Source organism: Rhinatrema bivittatum, chromosome 10 (assembly GCF_901001135.1).
Source record: "Rhinatrema bivittatum chromosome 10, aRhiBiv1.1, whole genome shotgun sequence".
Lineage (NCBI taxonomy): Eukaryota > Metazoa > Chordata > Amphibia > Gymnophiona > Rhinatrematidae > Rhinatrema > Rhinatrema bivittatum.
In genome coordinates this window covers 44,652,499-44,676,650 of record NC_042624.1, presented here as the reverse complement: position 1 = coordinate 44,676,650, position 24,152 = coordinate 44,652,499, and the positions used below count along the sequence as shown (strand labels likewise).

Below are 24,152 nucleotides of genomic sequence, written 5' to 3'. Positions count from 1 at the left end.
GACAGATTTCAAATATGACTGAGGGCAATGGCAGGAAAAGGACTGAGAGAGTATTGCAAACAGCCCATCCCTCTCTTCTTCAAGGTCAGAGGCAAAGGTAGAGGTCAGAAGAAGGAAACAAGGGGAAGCTAACAGAAGCACACCCTAAAAATACTACAGGTCATGGGGTAGCCAGACTGGAGCCAAGAGGGCACAACTCTCCAGAAAGCCAGCAGATTGGTGGTGACTGGGTACTCTCCAGCAAGGCCCCAGGAACTTAAGAGCCTGGAAGGGGGTCAATTTTCAGTGGAGTGTACTCAAGTAACGCACAGGTTATCCAGTTAAATACCGACTTTTCCATATTTCCCTCCTTATTCGCCATCTAAAATGTAATGGATTACCTAGGGGCATTCTTGGGCAGAGTTACATTAAACGACTAATTATCTGGCTAACTCAGATATTCAGAGTAATCCAGATAACTTATTCAACTAACTGTGGTCATGCCGTAGAGTAATCCGGCTATCTTTAAGAGAGCAGGCAATATTCAATAGTGAAGCTGCACCACTGAATAGCCCTCCAAAGTTAGCCGGATAAGTTATCCAGCTAACTTGACAATCCAGCCAGTAACTATTACCCTCGGATGTTCCAGCAACAGCCTTATTAGTTTTGGAAGATGTTTAGATTATTACCAACCTTGGTGGTGAAAGAAGAGTTGAATAGTGGAATAATTTAATTAACAAAAAGATTACCTCATTATCTTAAATTCTAAGTGAGTCCTATAGATAAAATAAACCTGTAATAAAATACAGTATATATTACTAAATATTAACAAATCAAACTGCCAAAGAATAGAACCACTTCAAAACACCCATTACTGATTATTCAGGAGGGCCTGTGAAACAGTAACTGCCTCAGAAAGCAGAAGAGCCTTAAGATTATAATCAGATTCAGCTCTCAATGACTCAGGTAATACATTCCACATTTTTCAGGCTGCTGTGGAAAAAGTACAATCCCTGGTTTCACATATGTAACTAACTTTCAAGGAGGTAGTTTCCAAAAATTGTCTTCCCTGGGAGCGCAATGTTCTGCATGGAGTATACATTTCCAGACGTGCACTAATTCTGAATGGTGCCTTTGAACAGAGGTCCTTAGGAATTATTGTGAGCACCTTAAACTTAATTCTCCGCACCTTGATAGCTAGTACAGTTTACAGAGAATTGGAGAAATAGGTTCCCATCGACTTACCCCTGCCAACAATCTAGCAACCTCGAGAATATGTATTGTAGTTGATGGATCCCCAATGTACATTGCATAGTTATAATCAATGGCAGAGATAACCAAGACCTGCAGAACTGTCCAAAAATGGCCAGGGGGCAAGAAAGGCTTAAGCCACCGGAGCATCCAAAGCTTAAAGAATGATCCACATACTACTGTGCTTACCTGGCAATGTCAAATAAACCCAAGTTCCTAGCCTGATCTGAAATAGGAATTTTATGATTAAGGCTGGGGATACGTATGCTAAGCTATTTAGGATGGAAGAGAACTAAAGAGGAAAATGCAAAAAATGACTTGGACAAGGAGTGATATCCTACAAGTCATCATGTTTCCAGAGCTGCCAGCTGAAATATATACTTAGTGGTGTAGATCAGAATAACTGGGCAGTAGCTGAGGGTGAAGCCTAATGGCACTGTCACTCAATAGAGGCCTGTTTGATTGAGCTAGAAGCCAAAACGAGCCAGAAAAAAACTGCAGGGACCAATAAAAGAAGCACCAGCTATAATCACAACTCCTTGACGCAGTTCACCGGTAAACTTTACCTCCCTTCGTTACAGATCTGAAACACGTTTTACCTTCTCCTTTTACTGAATTGGCAGTTTTCTCTTTTTGGGGGGAGGACTTTTCTGGTTAAACTTTTCTGGCAAGTTTACCTATTCTCCTCCTGTGATTTTTTATTTTTATTTTTTTTAAAGTGCACTCTGAATGTTAAACTTGGCATTTTTATTAAATCTGCTGCCTCCAAACCATATTGGTCTCCCTTTTCTCTTCCCCTTGTTAGCCTACATTAGAGAATTGTCTTCTCAATGCTTCCTCTTACTGCTGTCCACCGTTTCTCTATACCTGGGATTTACTCCTTTAGAGAGGGAACTTGTATGACAAGGTTTAGAGCCTTACTTAATAAAGATTTGTTTTTCAAAAATGCAAAAAGGAAAAAAATGTCCTTTTGAAAGTTTCAAGTTTTCAGTTAGATTTTTTTTTTTTTACTTACATTCATTTCTCTTTTATCTTTTTGCTGTTATTCTAAATTGTTCACAGTCATATGTGCTTGTGGGTTTTGAACCCCTTATGGCCTAGCACAGTTAAAACAAAGAGGTGAAATCTTGGATTACCAGTTCATATATCCTGCCTCCACCAGAATGACTCCCACCAAATTGCTACATTTCTGTTCTTCTCACATACTGTCTAGATTGTTTATTGGTCTTTCATTTCTTTATTATTCTAATATTTGTTTACCCTCCTACTTTATAAATACTAAATACAGGACTCCACTATCACGAGTGCTTTGCTGAGCTATGTTGTTTCATTATCTGTTTTCTTTTCAACAAAAGAAATGTGTAAATATAGTTTTTAAACCATGATTATTATAGGAGATGTAGTCTAATAGCTAGAGATCGAGACTAAAAGCGTGAAACAAATTTAATGCAGTTAGTCCATATACATACAAATTAAAGGTTAACCTGGAAATAATTTGCATGTTCTGAATTACCTAGCATTACATTCCATATAGCTTCTCAGATCATGACAACTGCCCTAATCAAAACACTATGAATGTCTCTCTGTTTGATTTCTATCTAGACATGACAAATCTTAACCTATATCCTCTCAACCTTTCAGGGAACATGGACCCCTTTTCGGCTTCAAAATATTTCATGGACTACGAGACACTTCTCTTTAATGTTTGCATACCATAATAACAGAAATAATGCTATGCACTCCAGAATCATTCATAATGTATAAAACTTTCATCTAAACTGAATACTTACAGAGGGCAATTTCCAAAGCTACTTAAAAACTGCCCTCATAATTGAAGGTTAAAGCCATTCCACCTTCCAATCTTGCTGTAATGGGGAAAAAGGAAGCAAGTTCAAAATGTTCCAGGTTGACAACTTGGTATGGCCTGGCAAAAAAATCAGCACCGACACCTGCAGACCTGCAATCTAACTTTCAAAGGGAAACTGCCCATGGGGCCGGTGAGGGAAAGGCAGTACTTTGTTCCTGCGTAGTTTTCATTTGCTTTGAAGCAGGTGTAAAGTACATGTGTGAAAGTGTGCACGAGGATTTCAAAATTAAATCTCTACATGTACTTCCCCTCCCCCGCAGGTAAATGTATACATGCTGTTCACAGCATAAGAACTTTTACTCACAGTCGGGCCGATACAGAAAAAAGTGCGGGAGAGCCAGCAAGCGCCCGCTCTCCTGTGCGTGCGATTTAGTATTGGCCCGCGGTAAAAAGAGATGCTAAGGACACTAGCGCATCCCTAGCGCCTCCTTTTTGACAGGAGCGGCGGCTGTCAGCGGGTTTGACAGCCTACGCTCAATTTTACCGGCGTCTGTTCTCGAACCCGCTGATAGCCACGGGTTCGGAAAACGGACGCTGACATAATTGAGCATCTGTCTTCCAACCCACAGGAAGATTTTTAATTTTTTTTTATTTTTGGGTCCTCCGACTTAATATCGCTATGATATAAGTCGGAAGGTGTACAGAAAAGCAGATTTTTCTGCTTCTTTGTACACTTCCCTGGTGCCAGCTTGGCTGCACATTTTACTTTTTGAATCGCGCAGGAATAACTAATAGGCCCATCAACATGCATTTGCATGTTGCAGGCGCTATTAGTTTCGGGGGGGGGGGGGGGGGTTGGCCTTGCGTTTTTGACATGCTATTGCCCCCTACCATATAAGGGGTAAAAACAGCGCGTCAAAAACGCGCAGCCAAACGCGGGCTAACAGTATCAGCTTGAGTGGCAGGGAATACCAATTTTTAAATGGCCTTGTTACATTGATAGACAGGAATTTATCCACATAAGTTTGGAAGTTTATCCTCCCTGAAAACTGTCCCTCTCTTAGGGGCCGAATTGTCAGCACCCGCTTTAACGAGCCTCCAGTTGCCCCCCTGGGTAGTGGGCTGTATAGGCGCTATTGATTAAATAGCGCCTGTACAACCCATGTCCAACTGCAGGTGAATTGCATCGGCCCCTTAAAGTTTAAAAGAAAAGCAGTTTATTTTCTTTTATGATTCTTAAAAACACATACAAAAAAAGCAAAACACCAGTCTGCGTCCCCCAAATAACTTTCATATTGGTTGTTGTCTCATCCTCCCTCCTCCCTGATCCTTGGCGATCATCTTTCCCTTCTTTCATGGTCCTCTATCCCTCCCTCTCTCTCTCTCTACTTCTGTCCAGCATGATTCTCAAGGATCCTCTTCTTGTCTCGACAGACTGCCATCCACTCTCACTCCCCTTAACCAGGTCAATCATAGAGTCCTGACCACCTCCTTAACCTCTATTCCTGTCTAATGACTTTTTCCCTATCTTTCCCCTCATACTGTCAACCCCAGTACCATTTCCTCCTTTGAGCCATTCTACTCACAAACAAGCCGATACAGTACAAAGCGCTCCGACGGATCGCACTGTTAACCTGCCCTTGGACGCACGTTTTCCCTTACCCCTTATTCAGTAAGGGGAGGAAAACACACGTCTAACCCGTGGCACCTAATAGCGCCCTCAACATGCACATGCATGTTGATGGCCTTATTAGGTATGCCCACACGATACAGTAAGTAAAATGTGCAGCCAAGCTGCACATTTTACTTTAAGAAATTAGCGCCTACCCAAAGGTAGGCGCTAGTTTCTGCCGGCACCGGGAAAGTACACAGAAAAGCAGTAAAAACTGCTTTTCTGTGCACCCTCCGACTTAATAATATGGCGATATTAAGTCAGAGGTCCCGAAGAGTAAAAAAAGTTTAAAAAAAAAAAAAGAAAAAAAATTTAAAATAGGCCGGCGGCTGTCGGGCTAAAAACCGGACTCTCAATTTTGCCGGCGTCCGGTTTCCGAGCCCATGGCTGTCAGCGGGCTCGAGAACCGACACCGACAAAACTGAGCGTCGGCTGTCAAACCCGCCGCTCCGGGCTAAAAGGAGGCGCTAGGGACGCGCTAGTGTCCCTAGCGCCTCCTTTTGCCCATTTCTACCGCACCACCTAATTTAAATACTGTATCGCACGCACAGGCGAGTGGCCTGTGCGCGCGCCGGGAGAGTGGGCGTTCGTCCACTCTCCCGCGGACTTTACTGAATCGGCCCGTTTGTTGGTGCAGCTCGCTTCTCCCTCCCCCTGTCAGTCCAGTGGCAGACCTTGTTACAGTTGTGGGAAATGTTTGTTACCAGTCTGGTAACCCAGCTCATGTCCTCATGCAGCAGAAGCTGAAAAGGTTCTAATGGCCACAAGCAGCCCTTCTCTTCTCCACATGCTTATGAAGTGCAGCAATGGTGTTTACAAACGGTCTCTTCTTCCCCACCTCCACTAATCATGGCAATGTGGTTTGAGACTTCTCTTGGGTGTGAATGGCCCCTTTCTCTCCCTCCTCCTCCTAACTTGCAGCAATGTGAAGTGAAAATTTTGGGGCCATAATAGGCCCCACTCTCCTGGCCTATGGCAGCAGCTCAGTTAATCACAAACAGAAGATCACTCCTTTTCTCCCTAGCTAAACTTTCTGGAGGACCCCCTGGGATGGTCTCGCGGACCCCAGGTTGGGAACCACTGAACTGAATCATGCTGAGACATCCGGAAACCAGGGGGCCCCCTTCGTTTCCTCAGTAGCACTGAAGGGGTTAGGGTAGATGGAAACTTGTGCTGTTACAACAGAAAGCAATCCCAGACCATCTGCAAGGCGAATGATATAGTATAATAAAGGAACAACCTGAGGTTTAACCGTTCATCAACATTACTTCTAGCTACTGGGCTCGAATTACGGATCGACACTTAACACAAGCTGTGAAATGCATGCTCTGATGCATAAAACGCAGGGACAACTTATGGACTTACCCAGTCCTAAGATTGGGATTTTTTGGTCATTGGAAAGGGAAACTGTAGGAAATTCAGATACGTTTGGATCCTGAGATGTCATGTTTAACCATTCGCTTTACCCGGAACAAATAAATAAATAAACCAGCGTCTGCCAAACACGGACTGGAAGCGTAAGATGCCGCGACCCTAAACTGGCGCATGCCTACTTGCATCTGTTTTGATTTTTCCTGTCACCTCTGATTGGCTGCTGCTCTACCGTTCCTAGAGCCTCTGATTGGCTGCTGCCGATAAGGCTGCCCGGCTGTCTGCTGCAAAGTAAGACAGCAGCAAAAAAGAGGGCTACTAACCCTCAGCTGCTCCAACCCAAAACTAGTCCAACCCGCACCAAAAATATTTTTTCCTGCACAACGGGAAGAAAAGCGTGAAATACCCCAATCTGGCAACACTGTAACTAAAGTTCTTCAGAAAGGAGCGTTACGTGCCGTCGGCGTGCCAATGACGTATTGAGTGCGACTGCGTCCCCTCCTCAGGTTTTCCCGATAGAGATGCGGCGCAGCTGTTAGCTTAGCAGAGTTGTGGTTGTAAGCGAGTTTTTGTTGCCTTGCTGTTTTAGAATTAACTTGTATCATGCTTTATTTAATAGGGTTAGGGTTAGGAGATGCCAAGGATATTACAGTGAAAGGATTGGAGATCGTAAAACAATGCAGTCGAGTGTACCTGGAAGCATATACCTCAGTACTTACTGTAGGAAAAGAAGCTCTGGTAGGTTTATAGTTTCATACCAACAGAAAATATGAAAATATTTTCCTTTTTTTTTTTTTTGCCATATACAATGAAACTTGTGTTTCAATAACTGATTAGATTGTGTGTGTATGTATGTATGTATGGGAGACAAGTTTGCATTTAAAATTGCTGTCATTTCCGTCTGGTAGAAGAGTTCAGCTAGTCAACTGAATGAAGAATTAAGACATTTCACCATTTCTATAAGAAATTACCCTTGACTTTCCAGAGACTGAAGCTATGGACTAAGGACCTGATTTACTAAGACTTTTCCCACATTTTCTGTCTATGGGGAAAAACTTAGTGAATCAGGCCATGAATAATTCACTTGCACTTCTGCAGTGCAAAGTGAAATTTTATATAATTCCAAAATTAGCAGAAATATATGGCCAATTAATGATATGAATTGACAGGTTTCTTTCCACTGCAACTGTTCCTGCTGCCTTCAAACATACTGAGATTACACCACTCCTTAAAAAAAACCCACTGGATCCTACATGCCCTGCTAACAGTTGTCTTCTTTCTCTTGCCGTTTACATCCAAACGAACATGCAATCTACTTCCCTTGTCTTGGCTTTGAATCCCAAGCCATTATTGATCTGCTAAAGTCTGACTTCTGCCCCCTCTATTCCACTGACACAACCCTTGCCAAAACTATTAGTGACCTTTTCATGGCTAAGGCCAGAGGTTACTAATCAGTAACCTCTTTGAACTATCTGCTGCTTTTGATGCTGTTAATCCAAGTGAAGGCTGTTAATCAGCCTTCACTTGGATTATGTGACTCTATTCTTCTCCTCTTATCTCTCCCATCATATATTTAATGTATCTCTTGATAGATCCTTCTCCACTATTATCTAGTCTTTATTTTCTCTGTATACACTTATTCCCTTGGTAATCTGTTCATCTCCTATGACTTTTAATGTCATTGTTTTGCTCATGACTCCCAGATTTCTCTCCAATGGAGCTTTCACCTGGAACCCAGTCACAGATCTTGGCTTGTTTATCTGACACAGTTATCTAAATGTCTCACTACCACTTTAAAGTTATATGGCCAAGATTTAAGAACATAATATAAGCCATACTGGGTCAGACCAAGGGTCCATCAAGCCCAGCATCCTGTCTCCAACAGTGGCCAATTCAAGTCACAAGCACCTGGCAACCATCCAAACACCAAATAACTCCTGAGCTACCAATGCCAGCAACAAGTAGTGACTAATCCTATTGATTAATAACTTCATTTATTTATTCCCAAACTTATTTCTTCCTTCCAAATTTTTCTGTTTCATTGGATAACACTATCATCTTCCCTGTCCCGTCAGCCCCCAACTTTTGATGTCCTCTTTGATGCTTCTCTTTCCTTTTCTGTTTACGAACAAAACAAAACCACTGCTCCACACACAAGATTTCCGACTAGTCCTGCAGACCACTATCCTCTCCAAAGTGGACTACTGCAATTCCATCCTCCTTGGCCTCCCAGAATCCACCATCAAACCCCTACAAATCCTACAGAACGCCATGGCGAGAATTTTAACTAACACCCGAAAAAGAGACCACATCACCCCCATACTTAAGGACCTCCACTGGTTACCCATCACCTTCCGTATACAGTATAAAACCCTCACCATCCTTCACAATCTGCTCTACAGAACCAACCCCTGGCTCAAGGACTCGCCTCACTTCCGCATAACCAACCGTCCAACCAGATCCTCCCTCGCAGGTACCCTACAGACCCCCTCCCTCAAAATTGCTCACCTCACCTCCACGAGAGAAAGGGCCTTTACCATAGCGGGCCCTACACTCTGGAACTCCCTTCCCACCTTTCTCCGCCTTGAACCCTGCCTGGCCACCTTCAAAAAAGGTATAAAAACTTGGCTTTTCAGAAAGGCCTATCCTGAAACCAACCAAACCTAGATGCACCCCTAGTACCCCTCTCCTTGTCTACTCCCCCCCTCCCCCCTTATCCTAAGGCAATATCTCATTGCCATCCCCCCTCCGCCCCTCCCTTTATCGTACTGCAATTTACAAAATTATACAGTTAAACTGAGGTAAACAATCTTACTTTAGTTGCAACCACTGTAAATAGATCCTTCTGTAAATAAGTTCCTGCTATTTTAACAGTTGTTCTTTTATTCTCCATTCCATGCTACCTATCTTTTCCCTCCTCTCCTGTCTCCCTCACCCCTCTCCTCTTTCTCGCCTGCTCCCACCCCCCTTCCCCTGTTCATTGTAATTTCCTCCTTTTGAGTTAATTGTAAACCGGCGTGATGTGCCATACGAACGTCGGTATATTAAAAAGTTGTTAAATAAATAAATAAATTATTAAAACATGTTTCCTTATTATACTGTCAGACCAATCCAGACAAATGGGATTTGTCTCTCCTACCAGCAAATGAAGGCAGAGAGCAAACTGACTTGAACTGATGCCCCTCCCTATAAAGTCTGGTACAGTAGGGAAGGCATCAGTAGTTCTCGGACTCCAGCAGATGGTAGGTGTATTCTGGGCAAGCAGTAAGGTGGAGCAAGAATGCTCCTGAGCCAGCAGCCTCACTCGAAAGATGATTTCTCTAGCAGAAATCAGGGCCAAGCAGGGGATTCTTCCAAGATGACAGCCAATCCAAAGTGGCTTCTTTTTGCAAAAAAACAGTAGTATGACTTTGGGGGCTGCACCTTTAAGGAAACAAAGCCATCATCTGGAACTCAGCCCATGGCAGAAGGAGGCAGGCAGCTGAGAAATACCATGAGGAAGACTCCTCTAGGTAGGTTGGCATGAGGCCACAAATGTATTACATGTAGCATTGCAGGCTCCTTTTGCAGGAGATGCGACAGGGGGGCAGCTGCAGGGGAGGCAAACACAGTCAGAGCTGCCCCTGGGGAGCACAGAGGTCCTTCCTGGATGGCATTTCCAGTAGTTAGGGACCCAGGGACATCCATAGGATGATCAAGGCCATCCTCTGCTACCTCAGAGTTGTTGCTAGATGAGTTGCAAAAGGATCTGCAGGGCCAAGAAGAGGACTTTACCTATGAATTCATTATGGTCATGCACAGGGCATTTTGTCAGATCAAATGGAAGTGACAGGATCAGAAATCAGACACAGCCCATCAGGGCAAAGCTGCAGGTAGAGAAGGAAATTCTCCAGGAGGAAGACTCCCTCTCAGAAAAGGAAGGAGGGAACTTCCCAAGGAGATTGGCAGGAAGAAAATGGCATTAATTATGATGACAGCAGATTCAGCTATTAGACTTTTCAGGGGCAAGGCCCCTTAATTGCCAAAGTATCCCAGTCCCTAGAACTGGAAGAGGAACAGCCTAAGGCAGAAGTATCCAAAGGGGATCCTTTGATCTCATGGATTAAGATACCACGGAAGGCTTCCCTGATAAATGCACCTCTATTGGAAATGCTTGGGTCGAATGGGATCCCCTAGATGCCTTCTTTAAGTGCAGGAGAGCAGTGGAAAGGCTATATATATCCAATAGAGCAGCACAAGCAGAAGCAGCTCTTTAGACTCCCCATGATAGATGCAGCAGTGATGGCAGTAATAAAAAAACAAATATATGATTCCAATTAACGGAGAGGTGGCCCTAAAGAATCTGCAAGCTAGGAAAGTGGAGTCTGCCCTTAAAAACTCATTTGAAGTGGAGATTTGTGGAGGATATGTAGCATGGGCACTAGTGAGATTGCTGTCACAGGCCTTACGGGATGCCAAATTGGGAGCTGCAGGTCGGAGATACTATACTTAGAATCTGTGGTGGCTTTTGTAGCGGACACCCTACATGACCTTATTAGGTCAGTAGCCAAACGGATGGCAAAGACAGTGATGGCTAGACAGATGCTATGGCTGAAGAACTGGCAGGAGACTCTGCATCGGAGGGCAGACTAGGCAGGCTTCCATTTACTGTGAAACTTCTCTTCAGAGAAGAGCTTAAGAAGTTGGTCAAGGACTGGGGGGGGGGGAGCCTGCACGTTGTATAGAAGTTAATGGAATATAAGATTTTTAAATAAAATAAATCAAAGCCCCAGAGTGTGCCAGAGGACAAAGGGAGACTGATCACCCGAGGAGGTTTTGGCAGAACACAACCCAAAGACAATAGGCAATATAGGCTGGGCAGAACATTAACTTCCCAGAAATCTAGATCATTGTACCAGGTGCAGCCCTTTTGAGAAGGCACACCACTACAAATAAAGACTCTAGAGGTCAAGCAGCAAACCAAGATCCACAGTGATGATAGACAGGGCCACTCCCTGGTCCCACTGGTAGAAGAGCACCTACAGCAATTTTATGAGGAGTGGAAACTTACTATGGAGAACCAGTGGGTCCTAGACGTCATTCAGTAGGGATATGCCTTAGAGCTGAAGTCACCAATAGGAAATGACTTTTTCCTATCCCCATGCAGAACACACAAAAAGGAGAACATAAGAACATGCCATACTGGGTCAGACCAAGGGTCCATCAAGCCCAGCATCCTGTTTCCAACAGTGGTCAATCCAGGCCATAAGAACCTGGCAAGTACCCAAAAACTGTCTATTCCATGTTACCGTTGCTAGTAATAGCAGTGGCTATTTTCTAAGTCAACTTAATTAATAGCAGGTAATGGACTTCTCCTCCAATAACTTATCCAATCCTTTCTTAAACACAGCTATACTAACTGCACTAACCACATTCTCTGGCAACAAATTCCAGAGTTTAATTGTGCGTTGAGTGAAAAAGAACTTTCTCCGATTAGGAGGCTATACAGGCAACAATAGACAGGCTACCTTACCTGCAGCCAGTGGTACCAATCCCAAAAGAGGAAGTAGAAAAACAGATATTCAGTTTACTGTGTTGTTCTAAAGAAGGAAAGAACATTTCAGCCAGTTCTGGATCTGAAAGGGCTGAACCAGTAATTGAAGATATCACTCATGGCGACTGAATACCAAGATAATGGCAGTAAGAAAAAGAGACTACTTGTCAGCTTTGGATCCATCAGAGGCATACCTCCACATCCCAATCAAAAATCACTATCTGCTCTATCTGCACTTTCCGAAATTGGGAAACTAGTATCATTTCAAAGCCTTGTCCTTTTCTTCTAGCCACAGATCCTAGGATTTTCATGAAGATATTGGTGGTAGTAACAGCCCATTCCTCTTCATCCTGCCAAAGCAGTAATCTATGGGATTCTCTCTTCCATCAGCAGATGGGGGCAGAGTACAAAAGCTTCCTCTCTGACATCCCTACCATAAAGGCTGGTCCAGCAGAGGTGAAGTCAATAGTCTCTGCCTCCAGCAGATGGGATGGAGCATAGATGTCACTGGTCCAGCAGTGTAAGAAGGGCCTTAAGGCACCAGCCTTTCCTAAGGTCACTTTTCTTAGGAGCCTGGGTCGCAGTGGGGTCCCCGTGGGATGACAGCCTCCATAGGTCTGATCTTCCCTCCCCAGGGCAACCAGTTGTTTTGGTCTCCTGGTTTCCCGACAAAATCGCCTAACTGTGAGTAAAAACAGCTACTAAACCAAATGGAATTAGTAATTAATATAGAGAAGACAGAATTCTTACACTTAGAGAGAAAAAATACCGAAATCAAACATAATCCAATCACACTAAAAAACAATCAACAAATAAAACTTGCAGAAAAAGTATGGAATCTAGGAGTAATAATTGACCCCAAACTAAGCTTAAAACAACACATATCTCTAAAAGTAAGAGAAGGATACGCTAAACTCATGGTCCTCAGGAGGCTTAAACCACTTCTGACAACTGCCAACTTTCGATCGGTACTACAAGCATTAATATTTGCGAGCACTGATTATTGTAATGCACTTCTACTAGGTCTTCCATACACCTCACTAAGACCATTGCAGGTTCTGCAAAACTCAGCCGCAAGAGTCTTAACTGGCAAAAGTAAAAGAGACCACATCACCGAAACACTGGCTGAACTACACTGGCTTCCCATTGAACAAAGAATACAATACAAAACACTGTGCACCATACATAAGCTAATACATAACAAACATGCAGACTGGTTAAATACAGCCCTACGTGTACACATCCCTAACAGAAACCTAAGGTCAGCAAACAAAGCACTCCTAACCATTCCATCAGTCAAAACTGCAAGACTAACACAGGTACGAGAGAGAGCACTATCACTGGCAGGACCCATACTATGGAACTCCATGCCCCTAGATTTAAGACTACAAAGAGACAGCAAAACCTTTAGAAAAGGTTTAAAAACCTGGCTCTTTAAACAAGCTTTTCAGAAAGAGAAGGGAGAATAGAAACCAGGGACAGGCAAAGCATGATCAATATAACATCCTCACACACTGCCGTATTCACTAAGTGTGTAGTCTTTAAAGGACCAGTCACAATCTTAAACTTAATTCTGTAATAAAAACCAAGATAGAAACATGGACATGATTAATTACATTTAACATTATTGATCACTAACTATGTTACCGAACCTTATGGCACCCTTGTAAATGTGCAAATCACAGTATCATACATTTTATTGCCTTGATGTAAACCGTTGTGACGGTATCCTCCAAACGACGGTATAGAAAAGATTTAAAATAAATAAATTCAAAAAATGTTTGTTGTACTTTCTCCAAATGGAGTCCCTTTCTAAGGGATCAAAACAGATGCCATTATACCATAGGGCTTGGCTGTAGACAAGAGACCTGATGGTTGGGGGGGGGGGGGCTGGGTGAAAGTTGGAGGCATGTTTGTATGTATCAAGAAAGCAAAGAGGAAGGCGATCTATGATAGCCGTTAGGATAAACACAAAAATAGATGCCTGGATCTTTTTCAATTGTTTATTCAGAGACGTGTTCACAATTCGCCCGACTCAGGCCGAGTTTCGCTGCTCAAAAGCCGCTGCCTCAGGGGCTTCAACAATCCACAGTCGTAAGAGCAGAGACCTGAAGTTGTGCACTGCTGTGAAAGTTGACTCTTGCATTGCTGACAATCATTGATTGTATATTGGATGAGAATCTAACCTCTAAGTTCTAATTACGACTGTGGATTGTTGAAGCCCCTGAGGCAGCGGCTTTTGAGCCGCGAAACTCGGCCTGAGCCGGGCGAATTGTGAACACGTCTCTGTTTGAATAAACAATTGAAAAAGATCCAGGCATCTATTTTTGTGTTTATCCTAATGTTTGTATGTATGGCAGTCAGTGGGTTTTCAGTATAATGTGGTTCTTATGGGTCCTTCATGTATTTGGACAGTGGTGTCCAGAAAATGGACTTGCTAAGTGGATTTTTCTAGGCTCAGGTTGATGGTGGGGTGGAGTTTTTGCATTGGTGTAATTCTTTAAGTGCTTAAAATCCCTGTATCTTATGTAGAGGAGTGACTTCTAGGTATAGGAGTTGAGAAAATGTTTTTCTAAGTCTCCCATAAAAATGTTGGCATATTGTGGAGCCATGTGGGTACCCATGGAAGTGCCATTGACATGCAGGTACAAGTCCTCTTCAAATCTGAAGTAGTTGTATGTGAGGCAGAATGGCGAAGTTTGTTGTCCAAATCAACATCTGGGCTGATATTTCTGATGTCTTGTAGTCCATCTTTGTGGGGAATGTTGGTGTAGAGATGGTTGCCAGAATGGTGTTGTCTGTGAAGTGGCCAATAGAGTGGAGTTTCCTCAGAAAGTCTGTGGTGTCACGAAGGTAGCTGGGATTGCCGGTGGCATAGGATCTAAGGATGGAGTGCATGTAACCAGATACTCCTACTGTGAGGGTATTGATACTGGAGACAATAGGGCATCCAGGGTTCCCTGATTTGTGTTTTTTCGGTAATAGGTAGGAAATACCTGGTTGAGGTTCCTTGGGTGTGTCCAGGTAAATCTGTTGGTGAATCCCAGTGGGAAATCCCTTTAGGAGATTGTGTAGTTCCTTCTGGTATTCTGCAGTGGGGTCAGAGGGCAAGGACTTGTCAAAGGGTGTGTGGAGAGTTGCCTCTTGTATGAGGTCCAGTTTATTCATGACATCCATGGCTCCTTCTTTATAAATTTCAATATATTGACTCTGATTCCTTCCCAAAAAATCAAATTCATTGGAGCGTAGATAGATTATCTGCAAAGGAGAGTTTTCCTTCCTTTAGACTGAGATCAAACTCTCCAGGCATTGGCTACCAATTGTTGAACACAGATCAATCAGCTACCAGAGAAGTGCTGGTGGTTCTTGATCACATGGCGGCAGCAATCAACATAGTATCGCTGACCACCTGCATGTATGTTGTCCATAGTGGGGCCTTCATTTCCAGTGGAACCGGCATACTTGGCCCTTAACAACCAAAGCAGAGATTTCAACAGAAATGAAGCGGGAATTGAGCTGGTGGCTGGGCCCCTTCATTTTACAGGAAGAAGCACAGCTGTGTTAAGCTCCTCACCAAAGTAACCTTAGTAACAGATGCCTCAACAAAAAGTTGGGAAAGGGGTCCACACAGGCCTCTTTTGAACTGAAGGGACATATTCATTCCTGGATAAACAATTTCAAATCAATTTCCTCGAGTTGAGTGATAAGTACATTCTAACAACTTTCACTTGACTTCTTTGAAGAAAAAGAACATTCTCATCCATACAGACAATCAAGTTGCCACGTTTTATGAGCAAATAAGGAGGCACAGGATCTTGAATTCTGTGCCAAAAAGCGATGAAAAATATGGGAATAGGCATGCAGATATCAACTGTACTGTAAGTGACCTACCTTCCCGAAATTTTCAACACAGCAAATCACCTCAGCAGAATTTTTCATCCACATGACTGGTCCTTTAACAACCCTCAGCCAACAGACTGTTCTGTCTCTGAGGATATCCAGAAATCGAACTCTTTGCATCAGAATAAAACAGAAAACTATAAAGGTTTTGTCCTTTCTTCACAACAAACTCAGATCCACTCAGGATGCTTTTCTTCTCAACTCTTTTCCACAGATTCTGTTAATAACCAGAACAGGCCTCATCCTGATCGTCATAGCTGCAGCCTGGCCCAGACAAGTCTGGTTCACTTATCTAGTACAGTTCTCCAGTCATATTCTGATATTTCTCAGCTCAGATCCATATTTCTTCATCAAAGAAGAGGGGAACTTGTTTCATCCAAATCTTACCTCCCTCAACTTGACAGCATGAGTGTCAAGCAATGGAAGACATATTAGTGTCCACCAGAAAACCTTCAACTAGAAGAGGTTATGGTTTCAAATGGAAAAAGGTTTTCTGCATGGTGTCAATACAACAATTTGGATCTGTTTATATGTGAACCAAAAGAGTGACTAAATTATCTGCTCTTGCTTTTTCAATTTAGCCTTACTACCTCCTCAGTAAGAGTACTTCTCAGTGCCATAACTGCTTACCAGGTTCAAACAGAGGGTAAGCCTAACTCCATTCATCCATTAGTGTCAAAATTTATGAAAGGCTTATGGCATATTAAACAACAATTGTAGAACTTCCCATGAAATCTAAATGTGATCATGTCACAACTGATGAAGCCACCCTTTGAACCACTGGAGACGGTTTCACTCAGATTTCTAACATGGAAAGTAATATTTTTGGTCACAGTAACCTCAGCCAGAAGAGTGAGCAGACTTCAGGCCCTGCAAATTTTTGCAGAAGATTGAATCAGCGTTGCATATTAATTAAGAGAATATGCTACCTATGTTCTTCCCAAAACCTCAGACATATGAAGGTGAGAGATCTTCCTAACTTGGACTGTAAACGGGCCTTGGCTTACTTCAAAAGAAGAACTCTGTCTTATCGCTGGACTTCTCAACTATTCATCTCTTTCAATCCCAATAGCTTGGGTATAGTCGTGGCCAAACGTAGATTGTCCAGCTGGCTAGCAGATTGCATCATGCACTGTTATAGGCTAGCAGGCCTTCAAATTACAGACACTTTCAAGGCTCATCAAGTTAGAGCTATGACTGCATCAGTGGCTCATCTGCGAGCTGTGCCTCTCAAAGGCATCTGCAAAGCTGCAACTTGTTCATCAGTACACACATTTACATCCCATTACTGTCTGGACAGTCTGAGTGACAGTACATTTGGATAAACAATTTTGCATAGCCTGTTCACCCATTAGTCTACTCTCCATGGTGGGGGTCTGAATTTCTTATTCAGTAAATGTTCACTGCAGTCCTCAGCTTGGGACTCCCCACATGTTGTGGCTAATTCAGCCCTGCTTATTGATAGAAAAAGCAAATTAGCCTACCATAATCAGTGTTTCCATAGATACAATGAATTAGCCATATTAAATAACCTGGAGAGTCGACTACCTAGTTAGATCTAGCTGTAAAATCAACTGAGGGGCTCACGAGGCAACTCCCGAATGGAAATTTCCGCACATATTCAGTATAGAAAATGCTCTACTAGCTAAGAGAGGGAGGTCTGTTCGATGCTACTTGATGACGTCACCTGATGGTTATGGCCAAGTCATCTTGCTATCTACAGAATACACCATTTACATTAAGCAAACTTGCTGACTATCATTACTGATTTGTATACCAGTTTTCATTAGTAGATGACCTGGCTTTAAAAGGTGATGCAGCAAAATGCCATTGTCTAGTGGTGATCATAACCTTGATTTTAACACAGTTTTATCAGTAGATGTTCACGTGGCCTCTAATAAAGCTTATCCTTCTGTGCTGGCATAGCAAAATTCCAAAATCTGTGAGATAATTTAGATTTTCATTCACATGTATTAAGGGTATAAGCATGTTGGTAATGATTTCAGAATGCTGCCAGTAGCTCATATATATGAACAGCATAAGACTTGACATCAGAGGCTTGAGCTCTTCACGGGAAATGCCAATCAGAAAATATCTGTAACTAATTGGAACTTGATAGTTCTGCTGAGTATCACGGTCAAGCAAGTACTACTATAGTCTGCTGTCTCAGTGGAAGGAATTTGGAATAATTAAAGGCACATAAAAGTCGACAAAAAAATATTCGTCGATACCTTTTTATTAGAGTAACATTCATTTCTCAATTAGCTTTCGAGAGCTTTCTTTTATAAATGAAGGGAATATTTAAGCATATTTAGCTGACCTAATGAACAGCAAAATATTACCTCAAAATTGTTATCATAAATGATACATTTTCTTCTGCTTTTGCCCATAGGAGGAATTTTATGGCCGAGAATTAATGCTTGCTGACCGAGAAACAGTAGAACAAGAAGCTGATGAGATTTTGAAGGATGCCGATATCAGTGATGTTGCATTCCTTGTTGTTGGTGATCCATTTGGGTAAGAGTTGCACAGCAGCTTCCAGTTTCTGCTCCGTTCCCCGCTGTGCCGCCTCACTTGTATCCGGTTTCTGGTGTTGCACTGTGAGAAAACAGAATGTTTGATGGTTGGTTTCCTCTTTATAGGATTTATAGTGTTTTCTACTAAGGAAATACATTATGTAGTTCCTCACATTGGTGTTCTGATTTCTACATTATGAGACTGATTTGGGGTGCCTTATACTAAGGAAACAGCAGCCATGGTCATATAGACTTGTGCCGAGCATTTTACCACTGAAACACTCTTCTGCTCTGCATCTTGGTCCTGCAATGACAGCACGTCATATAAAAGATGGAAGCTTGCACATGTGTGTGTGCTTAGCAGATGCTCCCTTTAACATTGCAAATTAAATTGGTTCAGGTGGTGGGGGTTGATATCCAACCAAGCAATTACGGTATGTGTCAGTGAAATGCAAACAGCCATGGAGCAAAGCTGAACATAAATTACAAAGAGGGATCTCAGTTTTATGATGTCCTTTTTTTATTTTTGCTTTAAAAGTTCATGGTGATTTTTTTTTTCAGTGTTTTATCCAAGAAAAAGTAAAGAAGGCTTAATCTTGATATCCACAAGAATATTCCCATGAAAAGTTTTGGGAGGAATATCTTTGCAATTACCAAAATAAAGGTCAAAACATTTTTACTGCAGAATGCCTATATGGTGCCTCATGCATCAGTTTGTTCAGTCTACAAGCACAACATTTATGAGAGATTCTTAGACACCGATAGCATTTTTTGAAAATTTTTGTCTTGTATGACCAAATGGCTTCTCAGATGTGCAGTTAGCATCTCTCGCTTGAAAATTTCTTAGAAATCAAATAATAAAATATCCAAGGGAATCTCAGGTTTCAGCAGACAGCACTGCATTCTGGAAACAAATCTTCTCAAAAGTCCCCCGAAATGTTTCTGAAACGTTTCTGACTCGAGTATTGTGCATTTTGAGTGGATGTGTACACATATTGAGAAACGACTCTAGGGTGATGTTTATATAATTTACCCAGAAGCAGGGCAAAACATGGCTCATGTTGGTTCTTATCACCGTCGTCTCTGGGAAGTTTTGAGATTTGCTTCCAGAATGCAATGCTGGAACCTAAGCTTCTGTTGGACATTCATTGTTTGCTTTATATGATTTTTTCAAGCAGGGGATGCTGGTGTAAGAGACCTTAGCAGCCATTTGATTGGTGGCATTAGAAAAATAAATGCTTTTGGTATCTATGATTCTATAATAAATCTAGCACTTGTGGGCTTTTTCATAGGTTTCCTATATAGCTTTGATGTTATGGAACACATTGATGCATGAGACACTGTAAAGGCATTTTTGCAGTAAAAATCTTTTTATAATTGCAATGATATTCCACCCATAATTTTTCACGGGTGGTACTTTCAGTGCTGCAGGTTCTATACGATTTATTTTTTGCTGGTCTTTGCTTATTTGGCAAAGTCGAGTGCTCTTATTTTTATTCTACTTCAAATTATAAAAAGTTTGAGATACATAAAACTAAATATCATAAATCCTAATTACAGATCATTTCAGTTGTCCTCACTGCTTTTCTCTGTAGCCTGCTCTTGAATAAACCAACCAGAGCCTCCAGGCAAAGTAGTAATAATCCAATGGTTCTGGAACTGCTCCAAAATACATTGCATGCTAGGAAATAAAAATACTAATAATTTATAGTTCATTAAATGAGAACAAAGCAAAAAAGAATCAATAGGTACTCAAACAAATTGCTCCAGTATATTATATGATCTGCAAACTTTTTTCCTCGGAGGGTAATATGTCTTTTCAGTTGATTTTTTTTTCTTTGCCTTAGTCTGTTTTTAATTGCAGCTTATAAATGAAAAATCTTCAGAGGGATAGCTGTGCTAGTCTGGTGTAGTAAAAAATGACAGGATTTGGGTGGCACCTTATAGACTAAACAGTTTATTGAAGCAGCTTTCGAGGACAATGGCTGACAAAGTGGACACTATCCTCAAACTCATACTTCAGTCATTTATAAATTAGAGCAAGATCTTAATCTTCCTGTGTACATAGGATTTCAAGCCAGTAAACCATTACCTGAGAGGACATTGTTTCCATGATATAGAAGATACTATACTGCATTATTATGTGACCAGAGAAGGCCGGAGTCTTGTGTTGTGCTTCTGAAATCCCCAATACTAAATATGGTTGAAGAAACTGGGCCTTTATATGGTCTTTCTGTACCCGTAACCATTTTTTTTCTGATTGCCATCTCCATGCGCTTTGATTGAAACGCTTCCAGTCTCTTGAGATGTCTGACTCAGTTTGAATATCTTATTAAAGTTCAGTATATAAAGGCCCTCATTTGGTTTCCGTATTCCCAGCGGGAGCTCTGGCCTTCTCTCTCACCAGAATGATGCCCTTCTGTGTGTACAGTCAGAATACATCAGTCTGTAATGCCACGCCAGCCAGGACCCCGCTCTCTGTCCCAAGCCATTGACACAGGCCATCTATCACAGCTCTTAGGGACATCAGGACAATGCAGTCCTACTGAACTATCATTCAACTAGTTAGAAAAATTGAGGTCTGTGCCCAAGAAGGGCAATAGAGAAGCACAATTTATGCACGCGTAGGTCATCAGGGAGGTCTTCAGAGAAGCATCATGTATAATCACAAAGATGGTGCTCAGCTGCAATTTGTGGTAGCTAATCACAAATGATTTTAAAACCATCAACTATGTCATCTTAGCTAGGCTGTTTGCAGTTCTAAACACCATAAAAATGACTTAAAACAGCAGCCTGTGATTTAGTGCATTTAAGTAATGTCTGAATGTTTCCTACATAAAATAGTTAATGAGGAGCATGTGTCGAAATTAAAATGCATTTCTATTAAATGTTAAAAAAAAAAACAAAAAAAAAAACTGCTGTTGCAGAGCTGCAGGCAACATTTTAGGATCCTGTGATTTTAAAGTGTTTTTCATGCAAATCCTGGCTCAAATGCATTATAGTAACATACAGTATGTTTAAAATTCAACAGAATAGTCTACATTTAAATATATAAGGTAAAATTAAGAGTTTTGAGATGGGTTGGAAGAAGTTTAAAAAGAATAAGTGAGAATCTTAATATAAATAGGCCATAGAGATGGCAGGATTCAAGAGTGAGACAATAGAAGATTTGTTTCAGGGCAAGTTTGAACTGGATTCTAAAGAGACAAGGACCAGTAAAGGTCTCCGAAGGGTGGCGACAATATGGTTATGCTTTTGGGGAAAAATGAGAAGGCGTGCTGCAGCACGGAGGACATATTGAAGACTGGGGATTTACATCATAGAGAAACCAAAGAAAAGAGGCTGATGTGAGGTCAGAGTGAAGAGAGAGAGAAGGTACAGATTTTCAGTTTTGAGAAGCTTCTTGCAAAAGAAGTATTCAGTCTTGGATATCCAGTTTCAAAGTGTACAAAGCTACCAGTAATTATTATTATTTGCATATATGTGGCACTTTTTTACCCTGTCCAGATCCAGTGTGGTTTGTGGCTTGTGCACTGCATAGTAACTTCTCAGAAGAGCAGAAGTAGCTATGGTCTGGCCATTATTATCCGGTGACTGCTGGGTAATATGAGGTACTGGATCAAGACTGAAGCATCAGGACTGCAGCTTGGGGCCATCTCTCTAGTTTGCGATGTCTTGGGTGACTGTGTCTGATTGTAAAAGGCAGCTCTGCAGAAAGGAGCACATCAGTCCAGCTGATTTAGAATTACCTCAGGAGACTGCTTCATGAGCATGTACACTGGTATTTTTTTTTACCACTGTGCATGTGAAGGAAGAATTTCAACTTAGCTAATTTTGAATTAGCTAAAAAGCTCCTTTAATTCTGTGTTGTTAATCAAAGTTAAAAAAAAACAAATAAATTGCCATGATGAGAAAACAATGAACCATGAAGGAAGAAGTCGCTTGGCAATCAAAACACACAGGGCCCATTCTCCCTTGTGGTCTGTCACAGAGAATGTGACATCCTCAGCAGCTGTTGAAACAGGGATGTAGAAGGCACAGTCTATAGTGACACACACAGCATGTTCTTCAAACATACTGTGAACATTGCTGTTCAGTTTGTCAATCTGTGAGACTTTTGTCTAGAGTCCTAGAAGTCAATGTTCTCCTAACTGGTATAAGATTTTTGGTAGTAGATACAGTTTTGCTGCCACAAAACACATAGCAGTTCTGTAATACTACAGCCGAGTGTGGCATTGAGTCTCCGTGTGGTCACATTATCCCGGGGAGAGCAAGTCCACCTCGATCATATCTTGGTCAGTTTAGAAAAGTGCATGCCCTATATATGAGGAAACTTACGCGAATAGGACCTGTATGCAGATAAGTTTTCCCACCGTGAGGAGAGGGGTTTCTGGTGGCAGGGTGGGGGTGGGGTTTGCACTTAATGCAAGTATTTATCAAGTATAAATGTATGCGGTAGTATTGCATACTTTCACTTTGAAAATTAGTGCAAGGTCTGCAAGGAAAAAGTTCTCACAGACTTTACACCAATTTGGGCAGGTACAACATTACCCTTAAGTTATCACCTCCTCTTGTAACTTTTGTGCTCTTTGTAGAAACGTCTTATACATTTATCCAGTACTTTATTTTTTTAATTTTAGCTTTGCATGTTCGTATGTTGTATCAGATTTAAAGGGTCTCTGTTTCAACCAATAAATTCCTTCCACTCGTAAGCTCTGGATTCTAATCATGACAGAACATAAGAAATTGCCATACTGGGTCAGACCAAGGGTCCATCAAGCCCAGTATCCTGTTTCCAACAGAGGCCAAACCAAGTCACAAGTACCTGGCAATTGCCCAAACATTAGACAGATCACAAGCTACTATTGCTTATTAATTACCGTAATAGCAGTTTATGGATTTATCCTCTAGGAACTTATCCAAACCTTTTTTAAACCCATTTACACTAACTGCTGTAACCACATCCTCTGGCAATGAATTCCAGAACTTAACTATGCTCTTGAATTCATTGCCAGAGGATAGTGAGTAAACTACTAAATCTCAGTGGCACCTTATAATATCCTCAATACATTATATGGGTATAAATATTTGAATCTGACTCATGATTTGTGGACTGGATGAAGACTTAAAACCATTAGGTTCACTTTTCTCTATTGTCCAGAGTGATGTAACCTGGTAAATGCTGTAACACTACACACAGCCACGTTCATCGTATTTCCACCCCTGAAGGTGTTTTGGGGTTTGTTTGTTTTATTCTAGAGATGTTCATAGATTCAAGCCTTGGCATTCCAAATTCTGTAGTCTCAAACCATAGCTCCATGAAGGGCAGTGGCGTTTATAGCTACACAGCTCATTTAAAATACTGGAATGTTTCCATTTTGCTTTTGGGCAACAGGAAACAAACAGGTAAAATGAAGGCCTGCATGTACATATTTTCTTCAGTTTTCTGTTTAGATATTGAGTAATGTCTTTTCCTGAAACCCTTGGACTTGCATTCCTGAAAATAGAATCAATCTTTGCTTCAGAGGAATAATAGGCAGGTATTTAATGATCCCAGTGAGAACTTATGCTTCACAGGTATACTGTAGTCCTCCTTCCATCTCTGGTAAGAACCACACATACAGGCCGATGCAATATCAGCTCGCTTAAAATACCCACTCTCCTAATGCGCACCCAGCCACTTCTCCTGGGCGCACGATACATTATTTAAATGAGGGGTTGCGCTAATAAGGAAGCGCTAAGGATAAATTGTGCGTCCCTAGTGAGACCATGGCATCGGACACCCGGGAGACGTGACTGTGCACCGGTTAGGAAAATGGATGCTCAATTAATGGGTGTCTGTTTTCCTAATCTGACCGCTGGCAAGACTTTTTTTTTCATGATGCTTCCTGTGGTTCCTCCTGCTTAGTATTAGGACAGCTTGGAGCATGTAAAGACTTAAAACCAGCCCTGGGACTGGCGTTAAGTCTTCCATGTTAAAACGTGTGCGTCGGGGGCACAGTAATTTTTTTGTATCAGGGATAATAACTAATAACTTCATGCATATACATATGATATACATATGATGAGTGCTGTTAGCTACGTGCTGGTTTGGACACATGTTTTGGACGCGCTAATCCCCTT

General features: G+C 41.8%; 2 protein-coding genes across 5 annotated transcripts in view; one reads left to right on the top strand and one right to left on the bottom strand.

Annotated features, from left to right (window-relative positions):
- Positions 1 to 6,271, bottom strand: part of LOC115099970 (uncharacterized oxidoreductase ZK1290.5-like) — a 299,743-nt gene extending 293,472 nt beyond the window's left edge. For both annotated transcript variants that reach the window (XM_029618064.1, XM_029618065.1), the window contains exon 1: positions 6,075 to 6,271. In XM_029618064.1, the coding sequence (XP_029473924.1) occupies positions 6,075 to 6,156 (82 nt within the window). In that variant the 5' untranslated portion in view covers positions 6,157 to 6,271. The remainder of the gene's footprint in view (positions 1 to 6,074) is intronic.
- Positions 6,272 to 6,363: 92 nt separating this feature from the next.
- DPH5 (diphthamide biosynthesis 5) overlaps positions 6,364 to 24,152 on the top strand; it is a 119,096-nt gene continuing 101,307 nt past the window's right edge. Inside the window, exons 1-2 of one of the 3 annotated variants that reach the window (XM_029618062.1) lie at positions 6,364 to 6,818; positions 17,906 to 18,030. In XM_029618062.1, coding sequence (XP_029473922.1) covers positions 6,684 to 6,818; positions 17,906 to 18,030 — 260 coding nt within the window. In that variant the 5' untranslated portion in view covers positions 6,364 to 6,683. The remainder of the gene's footprint in view (positions 6,819 to 17,905; positions 18,031 to 24,152) is intronic. The other 2 variants (XM_029618063.1, XM_029618061.1) reach the window with 2 other exon arrangements.